Source organism: Pygoscelis adeliae, unplaced genomic scaffold (assembly GCF_000699105.1).
Source record: "Pygoscelis adeliae isolate BGI_AS28 unplaced genomic scaffold, ASM69910v1 Scaffold33, whole genome shotgun sequence".
NCBI lineage: Eukaryota > Metazoa > Chordata > Aves > Sphenisciformes > Spheniscidae > Pygoscelis > Pygoscelis adeliae.
In genome coordinates this window covers 1,986,490-2,007,416 of record NW_008824413.1, presented here as the reverse complement: position 1 = coordinate 2,007,416, position 20,927 = coordinate 1,986,490, and the positions used below count along the sequence as shown (strand labels likewise).

General features: G+C 37.1%; 1 protein-coding gene across 1 annotated transcript in view; it reads right to left on the bottom strand.

The window, feature by feature from the left end:
• The window catches only part of PARK2 (parkin RBR E3 ubiquitin protein ligase), a 657,679-nt gene that overhangs the window by 520,377 nt on the left and 116,375 nt on the right, over positions 1–20,927 (bottom strand). The window contains exon 5 of the mRNA XM_009320759.1: positions 14,529–14,769. Within this exon, the coding sequence (XP_009319034.1) occupies positions 14,529–14,769 (241 nt within the window). The remainder of the gene's footprint in view (positions 1–14,528; positions 14,770–20,927) is intronic.

Genomic DNA, 20,927 nt, shown 5'->3' with positions numbered 1-20,927 from the left:
GGAATTGAGCGTATAACCAAACAGCTAATCCATTCCCCTACCACAATGTCCATTTTTTTCAGTCCTAATAATGAGGGGACAAACTGAATAACTGGTTTGTCAAGGCTTTCATGTTTTGTTGACCAGAAGAGAGTCCCTAGCCTGAATAATTGAACATACAAGAAACAGTATTATTTCTTTATAAACTAAAAGAAAGAGAGAGAGTTTAACAAAACTTGTCTCTTTGCATATCATCCCTGATTGGAAGCCACACTAATCCTCTCTGCATCCTTCCAGTTTTAGTGTATGTGCTGCAGGTTCAGTATGGTTTTAGGTACTGGTTTCAAGGATCTCCATCAGTGATACAGGGACATACACAGAAATGACATTATCAGTTACACAGATAGTATTATAAGTCTGTGCACACAACACCGACTGTCTTCAGAAGTTCTGGAGATAACCGACAAATCCACACTACCAAAATGTTATAATAAAATTTCTGTTTGTAACTGGTGCTCTACTTAAGGCAAGAGAGCTCTCCAAGTCAAAGCTATTCTTTTTTAGTTATACTGTGTATAACCATTGTGTATTTCAAAAAAAAAAAAGACAAGTAACTGCTTATCATCTGACTCGTGACTACAGCTAATCCTGCATGTTCTTTCCTGTTCCTTAACAAGCACTACATCATTGTTCTAGCAGAAACATAAATGACTAGTGAAAACAGGGCTGTTCATTAATGTACTAAATAACTTGCCAGTGCTTTTATTCTAACAAATATTTCAGTGTGTTACAAAATGCTGCACAATAACAGTGTACCACAGAAGCTGCCTTTTCGATTGATCTGTGGTATTCCTTTTCATTCTCAAAGCCCTGCGTGTCAGGCTCTTCACTATGAAGCTCCCACAGAACTAGAATTTTAAAGATTATTTACTTCTCTTAGAAATAATAGGGAGAAGGAAAATGGCTCAGGAAAGATGCATCTATAACTCAGTTGATGATACAGCATTTTTCACTACAGAGAGAAAATACCAGTACCAATACTTCAAAATTGAACTATTTAGTTTCCAAAACTCACTATTTAGTTTCCAAAACTCACTATTTAATTATATGGGTAACTTATTATTTAATTAAAAGTAGTATTTTGAGGAAGATCCTTAGCTGCTTCTAAAGAAGTGACAAGATTTGTATTAGTTGACAATTTTTCTCTTAAAGACTTGTCCAGAAAAATGGAAATCATTGTGTAAAAATATCACTTTACCGTGCTGTATTGCCACAACATAACGGTATGGTCATTGCATCACTTTTCTGTAATGCAATACTAGGACAAAGTTGTGAAGAGTAGGAATGGATTTTAAGAAAAAAGTCAACTTAGAATTTCACATACTGTGTTCATATATGCTCTAAACTGAAATGTTGGATATGCGGCAACACCTTTTGGCTTTTAGAAGACAGTTTTGAAAATATAAACTTAAGTCAAGAGGTTTCTTTACCTCTTTAAACCATTCAGCAAAAGGGTATGGGAAGAAGGGATGCAGGTCCTCCAGGCTATTAAAACCAGCCCTAGATATTTAAGCATTGGGCAGTAAACAGCAGCTATTTAAAGTAACATATACTAGTGTGTTCAATTTTTACACATGCAAAGAGCTAACTTCTTCCTGTGGAGGAAGGAAAACACAAAACAAAGTATTTCAGGAAAAGAAGGAAAGACAGATGGATAAAGAGAGAGACAGAGTGCAATTGTAATTGAGCCCTAGGACCTTGAACCTCAAAGCTCCTCTAGCCCTGCATTAACTAACAGAATTCCTCATCCATGGGTTAGCTGAGATGCAGCAAGATTCATTGCATTAAAGTTAAATGCACAGAAAATGGAATCATAGTAATCCTCACTGACATGTTTACATATACAGCCTGCTGAGCACCTATGTCTGTTATTTGATAAGAAGCATGGAAATAATATTCTCAGTCTTTGAAACAGCGATATAGAGTAGTCCTACCCTTGCAACTCTTACAGTTGCCTCAACACATCTGAAAATTCCCCGCAGTGAGGTGATGGTACCTACCATCTAGTGAGCTCCCTTGCTTTGCCAAGATACATGATTCTACCTATGAGAGCTTTGAGCTTCAGCTCATAACCATTCCACACTACACTCTGGGGAGACCCTTCGGGGGTCTCCAACCAGAAAACCCGTTGGCTTGATCGTCTTCATAAACAACAGGAAAACATGCTTTTTTATCCAGAAGGAATACAACGGCTTCTCTATCAGAAGGAACTAAGCTAATGTTTAAATACTTAAAATAACTCAAGATGAAGTTTCTAAGACTATAACTAGATATCTGTCACTATAACTCCTTGATTACTCCTTTTTCCCTTAATGCAGACCTATGATCAAGTGAGAATGCAGTAATATGTAGGCCCTGTGGGACTTCTCAGTAAGAGATATTATCAATATACCATATGGTTCATTTATCAATATGTTCTCTGATTCATCAATTATTAGATATTTTTGATAGTATATGTACACTATCTTTAAATGTGATATTAGTATTAAATGTTCATTACATTTTAGAGACTAAAGTGCATAGCAATTCTCTTCTCAAGAAGATTCATTGAAACCAAGTCCTACTATCATTCTTCAGCCTGTCAGTTTAGGAAGCCACGCTCTGCGCCACGTTAGCATTCCTACCGCATGAACTGTTGAGACTTCACTCCTCACTACACTATGTACAGAAAAGAGCTTTGGCAACTGGTTTTTATCTTACTCCCGACTAGTGTGACACTGAACCAGCAGCTGCCGGCTTAACTCTCAGTTGTTCCCGTAGTGCCACACCAATCAATTAAGCCAATTGATTTTGGAGAATGGTTTTGTTGAAGTTAAACAGAAATGCTTAAAGACTATTTTGTACATTCAACTTGAGATGTACTTCATATCTCTTTTAATCCCTACAAAAGCTTGTTCCCTTTCTCCCATCTCACATGAACTTAAGAAAGCATTTTTTTTCCTTTTCATACAATCCTCTTGACAGTTTCACAAATGTACATGCTGGGGGGGGTCTCCTTTCTAGTGTTGCATTCCCAAGTCATACTATAAGTTAGAAGACATTCCTGCAGCCTCTAGAGAGACAAGATTTCATCTAGATGCCTTCCCACTTCCTTCATCAGTAACCATTTGATTTCTAGCAGATTCTCATGTGTTATTCAATGAAGGATCACAATACTGTATGAAACAATCAAGATATTATATCTACATCTCCAGTCCTTAACTTAGATTCCTGATCTACTACGCATCTGTGCAGGAGGTAACCAACCCTGTAGTTCTTTCATATTTACCATATTTTTATAAGCCATTCAGCCAGAGAAAGAGATTTCAGTACCTGGACTCCGGGAGGCTACAGGAGAATAGGGATAGTAAAATGGAATATGGAAGAGATCAAGGAGAAATAGCAGAACGAAAGTTATTGTTACAGATGGCAATATTTAATTAAGATGTTTTATTTATCTACATATTGCTAGTCAAACACAGATCTTTGTGCCTGGATGGCAGAAATAAAATGTATTTGTTCACCTCTGTACTGCTAGATTTAGTGTACCTGAAAAATCTCTATTACAGATTAGGAGACAGGATGCGGAGGACAGGTAACACTTGTGTTTGAAACAGAATTTTTTGCATCTCCATCCTAAATATTTCACAATGCTTAAAGTTATAAAGAAGATATTGCTCAAGATGAGTCAAATATTAGCTCAGCTATGGCCATCGTTATGTTCCTAACAAACAAGTTAAAAAACACTGTGGACAATGTTATGGGGTTTAGAAACCAGGATAAGATCTATAGTTATTCACCACAGATTAGGCAACAAGAGGTATAAAGGTACAATATCCATAATCATTAATCCACATCAAATCTTGAATTTAGATCTTGACCTTCCACAGCCGAAGACAGTGGAGATTTTGCTATTTATTTAATTATTATTAGCATAAGCACAATGTTCTTTTCAAGAGAACTAAAATCTGATTGGGGAAAGTCCCTGATAATGTTAATCAGGGTTTTCATCTGGCCATATCTACAGTTCAGACTTTATTTAAAACACTATTGATGTTTGATTTAGCTACTTCAAAAATAATTTGTGGAGGCTGAGAAGAGTTGCAGTAGGTGAAAAATCAGTATAAAAAACTGTATCATTCTGTCTCTTAAGTGAAAGGGAGATCAAGGAAGACATTTTCCTCATTTATTTTCCTTTCAGTTTGATAATTTGATCACAAATGCTGTAATCCTACCTGAGTTCAGCTTTCTGCCCAGTGCCAATAGATCCCATAGAATATCAACATTCCAGAAGCTTGTAACAAATATTTAATAATTACAAAGGACAATGGCTGTTTGCACAGCATGGATCTTCATTCTGTTCCAACTGGATAAAATCTTAGTTGCTGGGCATAATGTAGGCAGTGTTGTCTCATGAAGAATGTGTAAGGATGAGCAAGGTTTAAGCAAAAGGTTCAATGTACCTCAGAGCAGGTGGAAAAAACCCTACGCTTAAGGATTTTTGGAAATCCATATAAAGCTGATATAGAAACTCAGTTCCTGTGGTTAGATATTCTCTAAACGAAAGAAAGAAAGAAACGAAAAGACGAAAAAACAGAGGCACAAAAGATGAACAAAACAACTGAAATCCTTGCTGGCAGTCTCTGAAGAGAAGCCTGAATGGACACGAAGGCCACTACCTTGGCATCTCTAACAATAGTCACCCAGGTAGCACAGGAAATGTGAAACCATCACTGAAACAAAGCTGATGATGGCAAAATTCTAAAGACTTTTGGCACAGCAATGCAAGAGCATGCACTGACTTTAATTCTGCTTTTCTGTGAATATGAATTAGATCTTTTGAATTGACTGTCCATTTTCCTACCACAACCATTCCTTTCTTCAGAAAAACCCCACCAGAGAATCTGTCTTCCCTGCAAATTCCAATGATCTTTTTCTTTCACAGTTCAAATTTAGTCCCGTTGAAGCTATTTGTCTTTATAAAGAGAGAGTAGGATGTGTTTTGTATGGCTATTTTTTATCTTCTGGTAACAACTGAATTTATTAAACTATCTGCACCATGTAATTACTTTCTGTAGATCAAGCCTTTCTAATACATCTGTTCTCCCAGTGTCCTTGCTGTGTGCACAGAACTCCCAATGACATCAATGATTCTCGAGCATGTGATTTGAGAGAAGACTATGTCTCATGTCATTTTGAGTGGTAAGAGTTCATAACTGAGACCATGTAGTGCAAGCACTAAGCTGCACAGTAGTAGCAACTACTGTTTTTTAATGAACATTAAACAAAGCATTCTTCTTATTTGTGCCTCATAATTGGACTCTTCTTGTTAAAAAAGAATCACCCTACATCTCTATTGTCGTATTTTTACACGTAAGAGGTGTTTCCTAAGTGTTACTTTCCTATTTTTCCCAGTGGCATCAGTAATTAATTCATGCAACAATTATTTTGGAAAACGTAACATGTAGAGTTTTGTTTAATCAACACAGAACATTTTCCACCTACAAATGCCACCTCCAGCTGGTGGCATAAAGATGCGAGTGATGCATTTGCAGAACAAAGTCCACCCATGCTGTCACCCATAAACAATCGAAATACATTCCAAGGACACAACAGTGTTCCCTCCCCACCCCTTGACACAGGGGAGTTAGCAAATGTTACCAGCTTCAATTAACATGAAAGGGCCTTTAAAAACAATAAAGTAATTAGACACGTTCATGAGAGATATAATTATGTCATGTAAAGATGAGCATTCCCAGAAGTGCTTTTGGCTCTGTTAGAAAAGAACATTTCTCCTCTCAAATGAATTTCACAGACATGCAACGTATGGGAAAATGGCACCATTCTCATCAGTGTTAAAAGCATGAGATACGAATGAGGTCTCCAGCATGGCACTGACTGCAATAAATTATCAAGTGTGTGTTCTGTTTTCTGAAATGGGCTCAATTTATCATTTTATTGAAAAGGTTCCATTATGCTAACATCTTATAAAACCACTTTTTGCTGCTGCTGGAAGGTGAAGAGGGGATATAAATTTTTATATATAGACCTTGGAAGTATTGCAGCAGTGAGTTGTCAAGGGTTAATAACCCTAACAGAAGATACAATAAACATAAGAGCAAACTTCCAAGGACTTTGTAATGACAAATTTTCATAACCCTACTGGAAGCAGAATAACCAGAATATTTTTCTTAAGCTTAACTATTTCAAAGGAAATTTTGACAGAATTAGCAATAGCTAATTAGTGGGCTGAAAACTCTCCCTCTGTTCTCCAATTAACCCTTGGATTGACACTGGAATGTCTGATGAAGGTCAGATTAGCAAATGCCATTATCGTTCTTATCAACTTACCCAGATAGCAGACTTGAAGGATAATCAGACAGAGTTGATTACTTGCAAAAAGGAATACTTGTTCTCTAAATATAACATTATATAATAAGAATGTTTTCTTTCTTTTGAAATATTGGATGCAAAACAGGTAAGTATTAAAAGAGGAAGAGAACTAGATTTAGACAGACAATTGGTTTGATCTTGTATAATAGCTCTTTTGTGGCTGAGATGTGACTTGTATCCAGAAAATCTCTTTTCTGCTGTGCATCAAAAAATAGAGTATTATTTCAGAAACATTACCATATTATGAATAACTGTTAATGAGAAGCATTGTCTTATGGACATGCCTTCCCTTACCTCTAAACATACTCATACAGCATAATCCAAGAAGCTACAGCAACTAATCAAGAGGGATAATTTAACATATACTGACATGAACAGGCTGCCCAGGGAAGTAGTTGAGTCACCATCCCTGGAGGTATTTAAAAGACGTGTAGATGAGGCACTTAGGGACATGGTTTAGTGGTGGACTTGGCAGTGTTAGGTTACCGGTTGGACTCGATGATCTTGAGGGTCTTTTCCAACCTAAATGATTCTATGATTGCAATATATTTTAACAGTTGAAAACAAGTAAGTGGAGCTAGAGCACTGTGACCATTATCTCAATGGATCATCAATAAATACCCTTCTGGATCTCAGAGCTTCAAACATGGATCACAGTTTAAGAACTTCTGCCATACAACATTTACCAAACAGCTTGGAAACTCTTAAAACTTTAAAGAAGTTCTCATCCAAAACATAGGAAATATTTAGCAGGATTGATTTAAAATTAAATGTAATCTCACTGTACCATATAAAAATGCTGTTGTCATACTCTTCTTTTAGTACACACCTGGATTTTCAGACCTCAGATGCACATACTTAGAATACGGTTACTTCTGAAAAACATATTGTAACACTGTGATGACCTAGTGGGTCACGATGTGTAAGCATTTTGCATTAAGTATGATGTGAGCAATGTGACCACCAAAGGGACAAAGATGTGTGTAGTTGCCCACAGGAGGCATCCAAGTAACAAAAGGTTGTAAAACAAAACAAAACAAAACAAGCACGAGGGACTGCAAATGGGCAAAACATCTTGCAGGTATGGAATACCCATGAAGGGTAGCTGGCAAAACCAAAACCAACAGAAGCAATAAGGAGCACAGAGGAGATTCCCTGTCGGGACAGGGGCAAGTAGTATAAAAATATCAAACAAGAAAAGAAAAGATGGAGAGGAAGGAAGACAAGTCTGCTTTTGTTCCACTTTCTCTTCTCAAAGAGCTCTCAGGCCTGATCAACTCGATTTCTGTGACTACAACACATCACTGCAACCTACATGGCATCAGCTCTGTGGTATTACACTCAGCAAATTTAAGATAAAAGGTCTAACAGTTAAAGATTAACAGTTTCGTGTATGCAATGAATGCATAGTGATAACGATTAACAATGTGCAGGAAGTAACCATTAGCACAAAGAGAGTTAATGCAGGGATTTTGTAAAGTTTTGTTTTAAAGTTTAAAACAGAATTGTACATACAGTAAATTTACACAGTGTGTAATGAAGACAAATGCAGCCATGCTTCCCAGAAAGTATTTGCCAAAATCAGGACTAGTATATTATTGCTGAGTTGGTACTTTATTCTGCTTTTCTAAAAAAACTAAATTAGTACCTTCCCTTTTCTGGATGTAGATTGATCCTTAAATTGATATTGCATTTCATATTTAAAAGTTTGTAAAATAATGCATTATAAAAAATCTAAATCAAATGTAGATTAAATCACAATGTGCTGCATAATGCATTTTCATTTACATTAAAAGTGGTTTAATCCTAACACAAAAGTAAACTGTCAGTGCACCAAATCCGAAAATACCATAGTAACCTAACTAGTTACTTGAATGTGTCTACTGAAACAATACGTTGGCTGCATATTAAGTAATTTATTACTTTTTCTTGTACAGCAATATGAACCTTATTCAAATGAATGTCTGTCAAAAAGAACTAGCATAAGAACCATGTAACCACCATTAAATGGTGTATTAATATTTCAAGAAATTTAAGAAAGGTCACTGTTAGTACTCTCATCATTTGTTTTTAGAACAAAATTTTGATAACTCTGGCAAAAAGGACCTAATGCAAAGGAACTAAATGCAAATTGCACAGAATACTGATTTCCCCTCCTCAAACTACTGATTTACAATACTGTGGATCTAAAGTACATTTAATTAATTAATTTATGTTATAATTAATCCACAAATGATTTGTACAGGTGCCAAGGGAAAAAAAAATCTTTATACTGATTAATTTCCCATGTAAAAATGCTGCTACATGACAGGAGAGAAATTTTAAGAATCCTTTTTCTCTTTTCTAAGGGAATAGTAAATTCTTAGATATTTGGTTTTCTGACACAGCAAAGCAAAATTAGGTCATGGGAAAATAAGTTCATTGTTGTCTTAGCTTTGTCTGGTGCAGTTGCTGAGCAATTACAGAGCTTCATGTGTCAGAGTATCAATAGAGATGTTCTTGCAGCACTGGAGGCCATTTTGGATGGATCAGTGCTCACATTTTGATGGCATTCTTTAAAAAGGGGATAAGAAAAAGCTGCAGTTGTACTCAGCTTGGTACTGGGTAGGGGTACTCAGCCCAACACCACATTAAAATGGGGAGGTAGAGATGTACACCATACCATTGCCCGATCTGGAACTAATTTGATATTATAAGTTTTATAAAATTGCAAAGTAATTTTAAAATATTTCAGGAGCTTAGACTACTCATTTACTTCAAACAAACCTGACAGAAAAAGTCTTATCCTTTTAGGCTTTTTGATTAAAAGAATCATAATAAAATGTAATATCAATTACAGAGCACAGGAATTTTAACACACAATCAACAGAATGCTATTCAAAAAGTATTCATACAGTATCAGCAATATCCCCACTTAAATTGATTTTTTTTTTAATCCATCAGAGCCTCCCTAAGAAGTATGCACAGTTCTGACTACCCAAACACTAAATGGTGCCTTTCCCTTCTAAAAGTTTTTGCCTTTGTCTTTCATATATCAGACTCTTACATAGACTGGGAACCAGCTCATCACTTTATGCTTTTAAGCACTGACAATACTGAGGTTTTGGTAATGACAGTTTTACCTGCCCTAACGCATAGTTGTGTTATTTGTAAGGACAGCAGGTTTTACCATATATTAAGTTTTGGTAAAGCATTTCCTAACTAGGTGGAAAAGAATCAGTCCCTCTTTTTGCTAGAATTTTCAGCTTGGCACACCTAAGTCAATATATAGAATCATAGAATCATAGAATCATTAAGGTTGGAAGAGACCTCCAAGATCATCGAGTCCAACCATCAACCCAACAACACCATGCCCACTAAACCATGTCCCTAAGCGCCTCATCTACCCGTCTTTTAAATACTTCCAGGGATGGTGACTCAACCACTTCCCTGGCCAGCCTCTTCCAATGTTTAACTACTCTTTCAGTAAAGAAGTTTTTCTTTACATCCAATCTAAACCTCCCCTGGCGCAACTTGAGGCCATTTCCTCTCGTCCTTTCGCCAGTTACTTGGGAGAAGAGACCGACACCCACCTCGCTACAGCCTCCTTTCAGGTAGTTGTAGAGAGCGATGAGGTCTCCCCTCAGCCTCCTTTTCTGCAGGCTAAACAACCCCAGCTCCCTCAGCCGCTCCTCATAAGGCTTGTTCTCCAGACCCCTCACCAGCCTCGTTGCCCTTCTCTGGACACGTTCCAACATCTCAACATCCTTCTTGTAGTGAGGGGCCCAAAACTGAACACAGTATTCGAGGTGCGGCCTCACCAGTGCCGAGTACAGGGGCACGATCACTTCCCTACTCCTGCTGGCCACGCTATTTCTGATACAGGCCAGGATGCCATTGGCCTTCTTGGCCGCCTGGGCACACTGCCGGCTCATGTTCAGCCGGCTGTCGACCAACACCCCCAGGTCCTTTTCCGCCAGGCAGCTTTCCAGCCACTCTTCCCCAAGCCTGTAGCGCTGCATGGGGTTGTTGTGGCCGAATATATATATATACTAGTACCTTATTTACGCTTCCGTGAAAAGAAGAACATGGAAAGATAAGGAGACAGAGACAACTTGCATGCAAGCATTTTTAAAAGGCTAGCTAAAGAACACCAGGATATTCTAGGGAACTGACCAGATAAGCGCTATTTAAAAGTTGTAAAGAAAAAGACCTAAGTAATGATGACCACATCTAATCGATTCAGACAAAATAATAAACCAGCTGATAATGGATTAAACTGGCAATGAAGTAGGTAACAACATTAATATCAGTTTACAGAAAACAGATGCTGTCAAACTAACCTGGGTTGGGTTTTTTTGAGATTACAAATTTGCTTGACATGGGTAGCTGATAAATACATTTAGAGAGGGAAGCAATGCGATTCTGCAGTCTGACATCCTGCCTATCACAGTCCATACTACTTCTAGGTTGAAGCCCAATCTTTGTTGCTGGACATATGTTTCAGAAAAATGTCCTATATTTATTTTTAAATGGCCAAATACGGAGAATTCTTATAAGCCGGGATAACTTGCATCAGTGGTTGACTTCCTGGCAAGTTAAAATCTGTGTGTGATATTTATATTTGCTGGCTTTCAGTTTGTAGACAATGAAAGCTTAAATCCCAAAATACCTTGTAAGGTCTAAGACTCCCCTGTTATAAAATTTCCATTCCCACGGATGCCACGAGATTATATCAACATATATAAGCCAATCACGACCTGCAATTTTGTAGGATTCTTGTGACTCTTCTCCTGAACCTTCTAAGAGTTTTTTCAGCAGCTTTCCTGAAGTTTAGACATCAAAATGGTGCATTACATTCCAGTTTAGTTATGCAAGCGTCAAAAGCAGAGAAGAGACATACTCTCCACTCCACTCTGTTTTGTGTTTATACTTCCAAAGATCGTATTAGCTTTCTTGGACCTGGCATCATGATGCATTCTCATATTCAGCTGATGAGCCATACGAACCCTTATGTTTTTCAGATTCACTGTTTCTCAGGGCAAAATCCCTTCACCATATATATGCATTTACTGATATGGAACCATTAAGGAACATAGTTGATTTGTTTACACCTTGTTTACCAAAGCACTTAGTCCCAGATATTGGACAGATTGTAAATTAGGTGGGGATGAGGCAGATGAAAGTCCTGTGGGTGAGGTAGGATGAAAGTCCTGTGCCGAGATTTTTTCACATCCTTATTAGAAATCATGCAAGGTGTTATTTAGCAGACAGAAAAAGGCATTTCTATTACATTTGCCTGCAAAGAGAGGAAACCTGGAAATCTTTGATGCAGACATTATTTAGATGCATTTTCCTATCTTTTTCAGCCTGTTAATGACTTTCAAACGTCTGAATTTCTCATGGACAAACACACATTCTACATTAAAAACACAATGTAAGTACGATGGTTCTCCAGACCAGTCAAGAGTTGCTTTCATTACTCACCACTAAAGTGGGGGTGAGCTGGGAGGAGGGTGTCCTGTTATGCTCTCCTGCAAGGAGCAAATAATGCCCCTTAGTGGAGACAGGATGCCAGGCTATAAGGGTTTTTGTCTGATCAAGTGCAGCAGTTTATACTACTTAAGTATATTACTTATATAACAGCAGTTACAATATAACAAGAGTTGTCTCTCTCCTGGATTGTCTGGTAAAATTCTACAGTTTGACCTCCAAGCATTCAAGTCAACATTTCAAAAATACTACTTTTGCAGTCAAATGCTGCAAAAGCTTCTGGGAGAAGCTTTTGTGATGCAAAAGTTCCACAGATGTTTTTCCTCAGAATCCAAAGGAGGGCAAATAAAACAAAAGCAGGGCAGGGACATAGGGTCAGCATCCTGTGGTAACAAACAGAAATACCTTAGGGTTCAGAAAGAGATGAAGTCTCAGCGTTTACTGCTACAATTTCGGAATAGCTGTGTAGCATGTTAGGCTAAACAATAATTAATTAATGAATACCCTGCCTCTAAATTGTACGTTTAAATTTGTCCTCTGCTCATTGCGTGTGATCTCTGACACACAGAAAAGAAGATTATACTTGGTTCTACTGTACAGGTTTCTACTGTAGACTGATCACCGCAACAACCATCCACCTTCTAAGACAATAGCTTGGTAAGTATAATTTCAAGTGGCAGTGGTGGCATATGCAGCCTTCAGTCACTCATTCCCACTACTATTATTCATCTCAGCTGTGCCAAAGAAAATCGCCTCTACCCAGTAAAGTTGATTGGAAAACTGATCTCTGGATTAATCTTTTTTTTCTATTTTTCTTGCTGGATTATTTTTAACCCGGACTACTCCTTAACTCAGTGAATTATGTGACTACAAATTAACCCACCTCAATCCCTAATAACAAAAGCATCAAAATCCCCCATATTGAACAAAAGTGGTGAGGCTGAACAGACACAAGGACAAGTTTTTATAGTGAGAGTCAAAACAAGCCAAGGAGAAGATAACAGACTTTTAAAAAGTACTTGTTACTAACATCCTTGCAGGCAGAACTGTCAATCATTGGAGTGGCTCTTCTTTTTTTTTTTCTTATGATAAAAAAATCTGTTTAACGTAATCATAGATAAACTAGTCCACATATATTCTCAATACATTTTTTCCTCAGCTGTCATTCTGCCATGAAAGTATTTGCTGCAATGGAAGACACCTATCAGTTTGTACTTGGCTTCAAGGAGTTTGCAGTCTGTGGAAAAACACACCACATGACAAATTTTAAAAGGCCTTACACACGTATAAACTATTCTGTAAAGTCTAGCCCAACTATTAAAGCCCTGTTGCATATTATGTTGAGTAGTGAAAAAATAAATAAGGAGTAGTATTAAAAAGCTCACACTATGGCCCTGCTTTTGACAGTATGTCCAGCCTGAAACACTCTCCTTAGTTTACCAGATTTAAATTGGCATGCGCCCCTCTTATCTCATTATTCATTCAGATTGGGAGATGTGGATCATTAAGCTGGGTACTAATTTGTTCCTAAACTGCACTCATTCATCATTAGTTGGCAGTGAGAGGTTGATCAAGTCAGTTGTGGAATACTTCTGTGACCCTCCCATGAATTGTATATTTTCTGCATGAGTTACTTAAGAAATTCTCTAGAAGTTATTTTAACTGTTTTAATAGCCTTTTTCTAAGCATGATCATTTCCGTGGTCAGGTTAGTCACAGAGGTATCTCTGTTACATTCACAAATTATCTTCTGTACTCTGGACCTATATGTTTGGTATTATCTTCCATACTGTGTATAAAGGGTATTTGTGTACTGTTGTTTCTGAAAAGACATCTCTGATGGACTATTACGACAGAGTCTGGTATTGCACAGAATGATGTCTCTTCACTGGGGACAAACATGGTTGTCAGTAAAGATTAGCTAGACTGTGTGAGAGGAGGGGGTTACTCTGAGAAGATTCATGTAATAGCTAAAAGATTCTTATATTTCCTTCTGATTTGAGCTTCTCTCCCATATACAATTTTAAATATTACACCACAACCCATTTGCAGTAACTTAACTTGTGCCTCAGATGATTTTTCATGATGAAGAGAAGATATTTTCAGTAATAATTTGGTGGATGAAGAACTACTAAAATCCATAGTATGAATCATCATCATATTTTGTGCCAGCTATGTTTTTATAAATAAGTCTATTGTATAGAAATATTTTTTACAAAATATATGGGTATGAAAACATTACAACAGATTGGGAATTAAACACATTTGCAATGCATAAGCTGCCCAACATTCTAGTTAAGGAAACTTCTGTAATGGAAATTTTACGGACTATTTTGTGCCTTCTCATAGACGTCTGGGGTTTTTGCCAGCTTATAATAATTTGTAAAAATAATAATACAAGCATAATACAAGTTAGAGACAGGAACAACATAAGAAATCACTCCATTTATCCATAAAGCAAAATTATTTTGCTAGAAAACACATCAGATGCTTATCACCTCTTAATATAGCTGTATTTTTTGTTTAATAACTAGAAGAAACCATATGTTGGGTTTTTTTTCCTGTGGTATAGAACTGTTCACCCTAAGAAAGAAACAGACAAATGTTCAGGTTTGTGTATTGAAATGTACCAAATCACTGATTTACCTGATTTTTCAGAGGGAAGAGAAATGCTGTTTTTTGTAGCATCCAGAATAACAGCCAACCCTGCAGAGAGTGATGGGAGGATGCTGGTGCTGAGATCTACACGAGTTAGACTTTCAGGTTCTCTTTCCAAGGCTTTTAGAATACCTCCAGCAAGGTTGTCTTCTGTCCCATCCTTGTTCTGACTGTTCTTCTGTGGACTCTGAACAATATGAACGATACTCTGCTGGGCCAGGTCACAGTTCTGCAACACAAAACCAAAACCCCAATAAATAATTAGTTGTGACATAAGGGACAAAATCCCTCTATCTCCAATTTGTTATTTGTTAAATGGTTTCCAAGCCATTTTGTGTAGAATTTCAGTGTGCGGTAATGGAGTTTAAAGCAAAGTGACAAGTATAAATTGCTGGAATTAGGATTACTTGCATTGGCAAAAGGGTCACAACACTTACAAATTCTAAACATTTAACAAGGAAATGGTGGATGAGAGCCAACAGCTCTAAATAAGTCTGGTTTATTGGCACAAAAGAAAAACTCCAGAGGGAGCACTACTAAATCAAGTGCTACGAATATTCAATACTTAATATGCATTTGCACAGATAATGCTGATACACAGTCTTCATGTAGCAATTTAGGGTCAAATTTGACAATCACAGAGAGTTCCTGACCAAGCTACTCCAACGTATCTTCGTAAACAGAAACAGGGATGATGATGATGATGCTACCAATGAAGACTGATACTTATTTCTTGTCCCTAATGTAATTTTCAATCTAAATCTGGCTTTAGATGTAGACTCACTATAAGTTTCCCATTCTTTCCAAATATGATATTTAACTGTTGGCTTCAGAGTTAGAGAAAGCTTGTGGAAGATCTCATGACTGCTATAGTCTTTGCTGGCAAAACAAAAGGATTGCCACCTATTTTAGCCCAAGAGGTCTCATATATACCTACGTACTTCCTCTTTCTCAGTTCTCATCAGAGGTGATTCTTAGACAGTCTTTCCAGATCTTGTGCCTTAGAAAAAAGCAAGCTGAATAAAGATCTCTCATGGTTTAACCTCAGTCAGCAACTGAGCACCACACCACACAGCCGCTCGCTCACTCCTCCCCCACCCCCACCCCCCGGTGGGATGGGGGAGAGAATTGGAAGAGTAGAAGTGAGAAAGCTCATGGGTTGAGATAAAAACAGTTTAATAATTGAAATAAAATAATAATAACAATAATAATAATAATGTAATAATAATAGTAATAATATACAAAGCAAGTGATGCACAATGCAATTGCTCACCACCCACCGACCGATGCCCAGCCAGTCCCCGAGCAGCGGCCCCCCCGGCCAGCTTCCCCCAGTTTATGTACTGAGCATGACGTCACATGGTATGGAATGTCCCTTTGGCCAGTTTGGGTCAGCTGTCCTGGCTGTGCCCCCTCCCAGCTTCTTGTGCACCTCCAGCCTTCTCAGTCGGTAGAGCATGGGAAGCTGAAAAGTCCTTGGCTAGTGTAAGCACTACCTAGCAACGACTAAAACATCGGTGTGTTATCAACACTGTTCTCATCCTAAATCCGAACCACAGCACTGTACCAGCTACTAAGAAGGAAATTAACTCTAGCCCTGCCGAAACCAGGACAGGATTTTATGAAAGGCTTATCCATGATAAATCAGGATAGAATTCACATTTTTTTCAGCATTTTCCTAATACGGAATAGAAAAGCAAAATACTACCTCAGAACTAGAAATTACAGAGATTTTGGATGACCTATCATTAATGAAGGGCTTTCAAGAAAGATTTATACTGAACTTTCCACAGCATACTTTGCAACAAAAATTGTTCTTTTTTGGGTGACACCTCCTGGAGATCCACACCTAGTTCTCCAGTGTTATGAATGAACCACATGCAAACATCAACCTACACACAAAGAAGTTTGAATTTCCCTCAAGAAAAGAACTTTCTAACTCTTCACAGCATCATTAGGTTGGCCATGTCTGCACTGAAATGTCAAGACAGACTGCTGATTACATTTGGGAGGAACAGAAGGAGAATTCAGAAGCATTTTTTTCAGTATCTACACAATACTTAAAATTTTTAGTTTGTATTTGCAATTACTACATGCACTTTAAATTGCAAAAGATTCCTTTACAGATATTTTAGTGCTGTTTATAACCTTGTTATTATCCCACTCTCTCTCTTCTACCACTTTTTCTCCTCTGGTCTCATTTCTGTTTAGTGGTTTCCCTTCATTCTCTTGCATTATTTCTCAGTACTTCCCCCTCCACTCTTTCTTTCTTATGTAATGCAGTTCTAAAAGACAAAGATCTGTTGGTTTTTTTTTTTTAATTGAATTTTTAATAACACACTCTCTCCTTAGTGAAGCAGTAATCAGCCAGCAGAGATTTGTCAGAGCATGGACGCTGCAGTCTTAATATTCAAACAAAGCAGTTATTAGCTTTCAACTTTAAAACATTATGTTGACGTTAAAGGTCTCCTTTTTCTGTACAACTTGTTGCTCTTAACATTTTAACAAGATCCATTTAAACAGCTTAATAATTTCATTCATTAACACAAAATCCAAAACGCAGCTGCCACTCTAAAACTTCTCCAACTAAGAATACTGCATAACATTAAAGAATTTAATAACCTAAGAGAAATTAATAATGAAATTAATAACCTAGGCGAATGAGGAGCTCAAAAGTGATTTGCTCAGTTACAGCTAGAATTACAAAGGGCAATAGGTATACATGCAAAAACTCAAGACCTTGGAAACCCCTAATCAACTGTCAATCAGTCAAACCATGTTTTAATGAGCATCTCTTCTGGCAGTTTTGCTTGCTTAAGCAGCCCCTGTCCTGCCTTTTATTTTTTCTCACCATCTACTATCCTTCTCAGTTTGTTTCTTTTTAAAGTTTGCATCAGTTCCCTGACTCAGTTCACAGCCTGATGGTGTGCTACATTCACAGTGAGGGGATGGTGCAGAAGACAGAATAAGAGGGATGGCAAGGGCTGCTTAAATCAAACAAAACGCCCCCACAAAACCACAACCTTTTTCAACCACTTTTGCTTGATCTTGACTGCTTTACACATTTAGAAGTACGGTTTAAACTGATTGATCTTTAAAAAGTACTTTTTCCGTTCTTTTTGCAGGCTGGAGGGTATGTGGTCAGCTTAGAAACAAAGGAAGGGCTGACAAAATAGAGCCCTATCTTATCTACTATTCTCTCTCCAATGATGTCAAGAACCACATACTTCAAAAAAAAAGATGTAAAATTTGCACTTTGGGCAATTATACATCCATATGACCATAGCAATAGTGTATTCCTGGATTTCACTTAATAAAAGTTTTCATTTTAAAAGGGCAGGTGAACATGTTGCATCTTAGCTTTCTTGCATCTCTATCAAAAACAAGAACAAACTTTGGAACATCGAACACCACTACTGATGATGATTGATAATGTAGGTCACAGACACAGGAAAGCTTAATTAACAGATCCCAGGATAAGCTTTCAAAGATACCAGCCAGCAAAAACAAACAACATCCTTTGATTTGTACACTGAGTATATTTGATATGGAAGTCACTGAGCAGTAATAAACATGGAATCCCAAATCATCAGTTTTGTAATGTTGTTTCTGACTACATTTGAATTGAATTTGGCTTGTGTTTAAAGGAGGAAAGTAATTATCAACCTTTGAAAGAAAACTGAGAAGACAGTACAAGAAAAAAAAAAAGATTTGTGATCATATCTTAATTGTGAAGAGACCTGGATGAGAATATCACCAAGGAGTTCCCAGAATTAGGGTGATTAATGCTTTATAGAAGACTGCATTTCGTAGACGGCAGACGGGCTAGGTCTGCAGCTTTTTTCTCTGAGAAAAGAGGTAGAATTCAAACTATTTCTGTAAATGTTTAGGTTTTGCCTTAGGTTACTATTGTAACACAAATCTAAGATACAATTGTTTATGTCAATGTCGCTTTCATTTTCTTCATGTATTTGTTTTACGCCTCAGGAAACATTTCTTTTGAGAATATCTATTATCAATGATTCTAGAGATATTGTCTTGTCTTATCTGTAGATCCAAATTAATGTCTGTGATCCATATTCCAAAGGGAAATACTGCAAGTGTATATACTGTAGATAATGAAGTATCTCCTTGCACTAGAGCAAAGGGAGCTGAGAAGACCCGGAAGTGATGAAACCCAGTATTAAGGACTGGTTCTTTACAGAGAATGGGTTTTGGCCAACCTGGAAAAATGAATTCACAGCAGATGAAATTAAAACTTTTTTTCATTCAAAACTTTTGCTTTCATATTTTTTTCTGAATTCTCAAGTTGAATTTCACCAGGCTGAATCGGCACATCCTGAGTGAATATCACAATATCCTTTGGCGCTGCCAGCTGTGGGCTAACTAGAAGGTCACTTCAGGAGACTGAGCTAAATTATGAAGAGGGAAAAGATGACTATTTCAGTAACTCTGAAATCCTCTTGTTCTGAAAGATTTCTGCTTCGTATCTTCTTGACAACATATTTTGATAGAAACATCAATACTGAAAGAAGTGTTGTCCATCTAATAAATATATAGTCCACTGGAAGTCATATTATATTTTCTGAAGTGCAATACACTTTATTTTGAAATGTTTCATTTAAAAAAAAAACTAGAGCAGAGAATAGTTTGAATTCAAAGCCTTGGATTTGCATGTAAAAAAGCTAATTTCTTGTAGTGTTTTGTCTTGAAAAGGAATTGGAAATATTTTCATTTTATGTTAACCACCAGTTGGGTTTTTTTAGGTGTTTGGGTTTTCTTTATTGCCTACCAAACTCAAAAAGCAATCGTTCACACTCCACTAGCTAAGACCCAGTTCAAACTTTTCCTATTATCTGGAGAGCCACATCTTTGCCCGTGAATGCCTGGAGCCTATAGAGTGGAAACAGTAACAGTTTGCCTAATCGCTGCCTATTCAGATTAACCATATAATAGACTGCCTGATGCCACTCAATAAGAGATTCACACAAGGTAAATGCTCAAGAAAAGGTATTTTAAGCTTCTAGGAATGATCAACAAGAATCAAAATGTTGGCTTTCCAGTTAGGCTTTTTCTTAACTGTGCTGCATTTCAATATCAGATGGGAAAATAAGGGGAACATTTTTGTCTCATTAATCTGCAGAATGAATGAAATAATAAAAAATCTCTCCAGGGTATCTATAGCACAATACACCTCTTCAAACCAATAGGACCCGTGTAAAAGTGCAGATGACACACCAACTTTATTGGAAAAATCTTTTCTTATGGTTAGTGTAAAGAGACATTAAAGGTAATCTTCTAAACAGAAAAAAAAAGCATATGAAGTTCCCAGAGGAGAGAAAAATAAGCCTACCAAATCTCACTCTACTATTGCTCTCACTCTACTATTGCTCTAACCCTCTCACAATTCAAGGACAGAGACCAAGTCTCAAAAGCAGCAGACACAGAAAGGAAATCAATTGGAAGAACAACACTATTTTCATTCCCTGATCACAGACCAATGGCTCAAACAAGCAAGAAGAAGAAACCAACAACAGAAAAATATCCTTTATTACATAGGGAGCAAAAGCTGAAATATTAATGAACTTGAAAGTAGAGATTACCTAAAATAAAAAATACACATACAGTATTAACATTCTGTTGAGCCATGATTGCCTAAGAAATGGGAAGCAAGATTTGCAAGAAGACTTAACATCTTTTATTTAACCAGCTGATACAGAAAGAAAAACCAAATAAGCTTCTGGGCTTAGAGACTCTTCTGCAGGTCATGGCAAGGGGAAATCTGAAGGGAAAATTAACCACTGTTAAAATAATGAAGCAAATCAGCACCCTGATCTGATATTGCCATCCATTTGTGTGAATTCTGTCTGCTGAGTGGCAGTGAACTAAATATTGCTCCACATGGGGCAAGGGAAAAAAGCCAGTGGGCCTAAATTACACAGGGTACTTAGCAGTTAAATCCCAGCAATCAGAAACTACTTGCTATTTTATGATGCTGTGGAATACATCTATATTTGACTTCAGTTCACCTTTTCAACATTTTCAGACTTATACATTACTGTACTTGTTTAGTATTCAGAATATCGTGGGTGCTAAGCAACGCCTAGAAGGAAAAATAGATGTATTATTGAAATTATTTATTCAAATTAATGTGATGAAAAGGCAGAAAACCCTTTACTTAGCAGAATATTTGTACCCTATTTTTTATAATCTCTTCCTATTCAGTTCTTGCAGTAGTTTAAACATTGACCATGCCAAAGACATAGAATAAAAGGAAAGATATAAAAAATGTGCTATGAAAAAGGATTCATTGCTTTCTAAATCCAAAATCTCGTATCATTTTAAGGACTACCATTAGAGTTTGAAAGACAGACCATTGCAGCAAAT